At 40.8% G+C, this 5957-nt stretch overlaps 1 protein-coding gene across 1 annotated transcript; it reads right to left on the bottom strand.

The window, feature by feature from the left end:
• Positions 1-429: 429 nt before the first annotated feature.
• Positions 430-1276, bottom strand: LOC131281557 (carbonic anhydrase 2). Its single transcript, XM_058310898.1, has 2 exons — positions 1124-1276; positions 430-1050 (listed from the first exon to the last, which is right to left on the bottom strand). Exons 1-2 carry the CDS (start codon positions 1274-1276, stop codon positions 430-432), a joined length of 774 nt encoding a protein of 257 aa, XP_058166881.1.
• Between the last annotated feature and the right edge of the window lie 4681 nt (positions 1277-5957).

Raw genomic sequence — 5957 nt, forward strand, 5'->3', positions numbered from 1 at the left:
AGAAGATGATTCTAATGTTTAGATTCAAGGTAAGGGTCAGCACCAGCAGCAGATCCGGTACAAATTCTTTTTATATACATTTTACATGATGCTTTCAACAAATTGTTTAGTTCTTGCGGGTGTTTCTACAGTAACAATTCTATAAACCAATTTAAAATAATAATATTGCAAAGGGTACGGAATTATTCGTAGTTAAGGCTTATGTATAGTACTTCGATGATTTAACATATTGTGGATCGTACGAAATGTTTAAATTTATTTAAAAAACATTTGTTTCAAAATGTTTACCAACAACCAATTATGAATAAAATATGGAAGATTAAACACATAAAATTTGCTACATCTTTTAAAAAATCCTTCTGATTTATTCAACGATTCAATAGCATCCTTAGGCAACTGACTTACGATAAGAAACATATAAAATAGCGTTCAAAGTTTCGACAGAACAATCGGGTGATTGTTTCGCACAAACACTACCTCAGGTTCATATTTGGGCACCTGCACCGGGCGATAGTTGTTCACGATCTTCTTGCTGCTATCCTTCGGGCAGGCGCGCAACTCCCGAAAAGCCGCCAGTTGCGCGCTGGAAACGTAGATCGGCGTCTTGTACACCAACCAGGTCACACTCTCGAAGTACGGCGGCGTGGTGAGCGATCCTTTGTACGAGTAGTAGTGTCGGTTCAGGTCCTGCATACCCATCCACTTGAGACAGTCCGCATCGATGTCCGTGAGCGCGTTGGGGCTGTGAATGTGGCGCAAACCGGCGACAATCTTATCGAACGCCGGACAGTCCTGGTCTCCGTACGCCTGCACGAAGAAACCCAACACGGCCAAGCCGTCCGGCTTATCGACCGCTTCCGCGAAGCTGCCGTACTTGGCGTTGAAATGGACGGCGTGCGCCTCCATCGAGTAGGTGCTGCCCTCTAGCGTGTGTTCGCAGCCAGAGCCGTCTCCGATGCCCCAGTGGAAGTGGAGCTGCTCAAAGATGTACTTGTTGTTCAGGACTCCACCGACGATGAACGGCCGGAAGGGACGATCGCTAAACGTTATCTGCCACCGGTGGGGAGGAGCATGTGTGATCGATTTGCCAACCAATGCTGCGACGTTAACCGATTCTACTTACCATCACCGACGAGCCGGTGTTCACCATCTTCGCCTTGCCCAAGCCATCCCAATGGCCAAACAAATCGAGCGGTTGGACGCCATCTTTGATCGCCGTGGATCGCTGGCTGAGCGCGATGGGGCTCTGCACATTCTTAGCACCTGTATCGGCCATTTTTCGGCAGCTTCTAATTTCACTGTTATGGCCTGTCGAAAAAAACACAAACTTGACGTGAGCTCCTAATGTGCGTCGTTTATCAAGGCACCCTCTGATCGCAAGTGAGCTGCCGAAGCGAAGCAGTGACGGTTCGCACAGATGGCACAGGCCGCATCTTTATCAACCACCGGTTGTGGCTCATCTTATCACAAACTTATCGAACAGAATGCAAGCTGTCTTAAATTCGGCCGAACGTGAATATGAAATCCCTACGGGCCGCAAAGTAAATTAAACGTTTACGATACCGTATCAGCTTAGCTGTGAGGAAGGAAGTTTAAGGTATTTACGAGCTTGAAGAAATGAAAAAAAGCCTACCTACTCCGATGCTGCAATTAGCAACGGCACGTTTTTGGAGAGCTGGTTTTGGAAAGCAGAGCGTCACTTTGAGCCACATGGAAGCTAGACTGAAATTTTGTTATCTACAAAACGTGAGCCTGTTGCGCGTTAATCCAGTACCACGCAGTTATCGGGCTCTATCTAACGTCAGGATGTTATCTTGAAGAAGCTAACTTTGTGACTTTGCTGAGCGATTGCGTATCGTGAAATTGGTGATTGGTTCCGGTTACTCAAATACTTGGTGCCAAACAGAACTGAGAGAAGTTGTTAATTGAACAAGACACTGTAATGCTTACTTCGAAATGAAATTTTTAATTTTCCTTTTCCTGAAAAGCGGAGCATCTCACAAAAACCAATTAAATGACTAAATAGGTAAAAACACATTAAATATAAACAAACCTGAATGATTAAATGTCGAATTTTATAAACGAGTAATGTTTTGTTTACAGAATGTTAAAATGTCTTTTTGTTTAACACGTTAATTGTGAACCCTTTAAACGAATAAACGGCTCAACCAAACACAAACTGTGTACTGATCTTTAGTACAACATTTTCAATCATCTTCTATCACTTCACTTTCACTTTGCGCGTCTGTTCTCGCGGAAGAGTAAATAACTTCTAGAGTAGGGAGATCGCTTTCAGAAATTTCTTTGTCCCTGAAGTTTCTGCTACCTAACGCGATACGCTATTGTAGCGTTTGGCATTGATTCGTTGAGCTCGTGTCTTCCGCTTTACAAATTATTGACCCACCCTGTCAAATGAAACACGTATTGCAAACGAGTTGTTTCAATGCTTTCCCTTTTGAGCAGGCGTCAACCCCTTTATCAAAGTAAATCTTTTGAGCTAATTTTAACAATTGTTTCATGAATCAATCTATCATCAAATTTCCTTCAACCGCTCGGACAGACGCTTCTCGTACGCACCTATCGTGGCTGATGGTGGTGCACAATTCCGCAACAACACGCGTGGTTTCCTACACACATTTGTTTGATTATAATTCGTGGAAACAATCGACCGACGCAGGGAAGCAGACTTGTTTGGCTTTCTCTTAAATTTGTCTGCCGAAAAATTTCAATTCATCCCTTGAAATGTGAAAAGGCAATGAAAAGCAAATAAATATGGGGGCAACGGCATACGAGATGATCACGTTGTTCCGTGTTCAACGACTGTTGTTATGTGATGTGAACCAGGCGCGAGTGCGAAAACTGCTAATCACCAGATCGCCAACAACAGGTGACGATGGTGCATGACGATGATAAGGAGGTAAAAAAAAACTCACATACAAAATTTTCCCCGCATACACGTTTCCGCGAAGCATCGCACGACTCATTAAAAATAGCATCACATGTGCTCGTTATTACCCTGCTACAGCTGTGAAAACTGAAGCGATGGTGGAAATTGTGCTCAAGGTCACGTAGACATTTTTTTTTCTGCTTAACCGTCACAAGAATGATGCCGATTTGCGAAATTAAAACGTGTAAAGTAATAGAATAACAACAACAAAAACAGACGACGTGGCCAAATGACGCGATACGGTAGAAATGTGTCCTTAAGCTTTTCATAGAAATTATCACGCTAAAACATTAAAAAAAACATGTTTAATCCAGTTAAGCTAATGCCTCTTGAATGACCAACAAAATCTTTGTAAAAAACATTATTATTTGAATGATGTTATCATATGGTCATATGGATATGGAGTAAGCTCAATTTTTGTTTCAAAATTAGAAGCTAAATATACATGTACATCATAGAACTTTAACATAGTAAAACTTTGTGGGAACTGTAATTTAAAATTGTTTCAAAATTAAAATACTCTCTTGTAGCCGAATTTGGTGAGTTTGCAAGCATCAAGCAATAACTAGAAATAGTAATTAATTCTCGTATGAACAGTGTTTCGGATTTATCCGAAGCCTTGGTAGCGGATCTGAAGTGAAAATCCACCAATCAGCACCATGTTGACAGAATTGCCTTCTCGTGAGGGCTCACTTGTTGGATCAAGTTTCGATTAAAAAGCCGTCAATATTTAACATCAGGTAGGCCATTTTGATTGATGGAAGTTTGTGTATGTAACATCAAAGATGTCTATACATCTCATGTGAAAAAGTACCCATAGTAAAAAGTTAATTACACCAAGGAAAATATGCGCTGGAAATATTAAACATTTCAACAACCCTCTAAAAAATTCCAAGAAAAACCTACGTAGATTTCCTACACCGATGCAGTTTGCAGTACATTATGAAATTTTCTATCGTAGTATCCATTGATCTAGCAGTTGATAAAAAACATCGTTTCGAAGAGGTATTTCGACTATAAAACCATTATGGAAAGCGCAGAGGAGATACAGAAAGGAGAACAGAACACAGGCTTCGTTCAAACCAACCGAGAGCTAACCGTCAGCCTCATCGGCTCGATTATTCGTTTCACCATAGACATTTCCCAAATCTTTCAACGACGCGAAGAAATCGCTGCCGATAAACTGCTCTTCCTGCTTCTACCGATCGTTCGAAACCTCGGCAAACTAATCGAGCGCATCAAATGTAGTGCCTCGTCCGCCGCAGTTGCTCCTAACGTGCCTGGTACGTCAAACTCGTCGGTACATTATCGTCTCCGGAAAACATCCAACAACTCCAGCAACCAAACTCACGCAGACGATGGTGCCGATAATCGGAAAATCCAACCAACTACGGCAACTGGTGGACATCCGATGTCGCCCAAGCCGAAAAAGACGTGTTCGAACGAACCCAAATTCCAGCAGCTACGAAGTAGCGTCACTCCGTTGTTGATGAGTGATGATGCCGCAACCACCAGGTTTGAACTGTACTCTGCCGTACCTGCTAACACTACCGTTGCTCCTAAGCGGCAGCTGTTTCACCTCAGAGACGGAAACTATGCGATTCGCGAAACCACAGATAACCAAAACATAGACGGTTCAGTGCAGCGAATTACCAGAACCATCATCGGTCCCGACATTGCGGTCCTAACGAGCGCAACCAGCCAGCTGCCGGAGCTTCCAACGTTGACGGCAGGGTTATCGAAATAATCGCAAAATTATGGTGCAAACTTTCCCCGAAGCCACAACATTGATTACTAGTAGAGATTTATCCAAGTTTTTGAGGTGCCAAGAAAATGTTAAATTGTATCATATGCATATCATAAATGGTCTAATGGTTGAGAGTCAACTGAAATGGAAATGCTCAAAATTGAAGTTATATGATCGAATAAAAAGGGAAAACAAAAGAACGTAAGTTGAATGAATGGCAATAAATATCTATTTCCGGGAGTATTATTATATTTGCAGAATGTTTACACAAAACTAATGCCAGACAAGAACAAGACTAATCAATTTGAAACGATTATAACGATGCACGTCGTGCAGTTTGGAGTCCCTGATTACGTTAAGGAGTCGTGTAAAAGATTAATGACTTTGTTTGCGGTCCTACCGCCTTCGGGACTTCCTACCGAATTCTTTCAGCAAGTAAACATACCTGTAGATGCCGATTGGGGTTGTTTTCTAGAGTCGATTCGCTCGTTTTGCTCGCAGCAGCTCTCGAGCGGAAACTAATAAATTAAGCTGGCTATAACAGTTGTTAGCTCATTGGATTGGAACGAGTTTCCTTTCGTTTTCAAGAAACCATTTGAGATGTATTTGTAGTTTTTTTTTCATTTTACTTTCTTCACTCGTATCTTAAAATTAAACAAAAAAAATCTTTCCATTGAAACCGAAGACAAGTGTATAGTGCTGGGAATGTTGAGTAAAAACTCATCGCTTAAGTTTGTTTAAAATTTTCTTTAGTTTTTTCTTCTTAGTTACAACATACATTTTTCACTCCTTTTCTATTGTTTTTTGTAAATCGCAAAACTGAAACAGAAAGCTTGTACGAATTGAAAGTTTGTACCTGAAAGCATTACTGGCAAAGCTTTCAGTATAAGCTTTTACTGTTGCTTTTGAACCATCTGTAGGTTACTTCATTTTCAGCTCAATTTAAAATTTTAATTGATTGTACAACTACCTATATTACAACGAACACTTATGGACTTATTTTGGTTAACAAAGCCATAGATCGGCAAAGAAAAGAAAATGAAACAGAATCAACTTTTAATGTTAAAAACTGATGTTATTCTGATCTACTTGTTATATAATGATTTGAATGACAATTATTATATTTGCATAATGCTGTTCGTGAAAGCTGCAAACTATTGTTTTCTATTGCCTCAAACGTACAACATATTTCAAACAACCGACAAAAACTTTCACCCCACCTTACTCTATATTTTATCAACCACCACTACCTTTACTCCCTCA

This window comes from Anopheles ziemanni, chromosome 2 (assembly GCF_943734765.1).
Source record: "Anopheles ziemanni chromosome 2, idAnoZiCoDA_A2_x.2, whole genome shotgun sequence".
Classification (NCBI taxonomy): Eukaryota; Metazoa; Arthropoda; class Insecta; order Diptera; family Culicidae; genus Anopheles; species Anopheles ziemanni.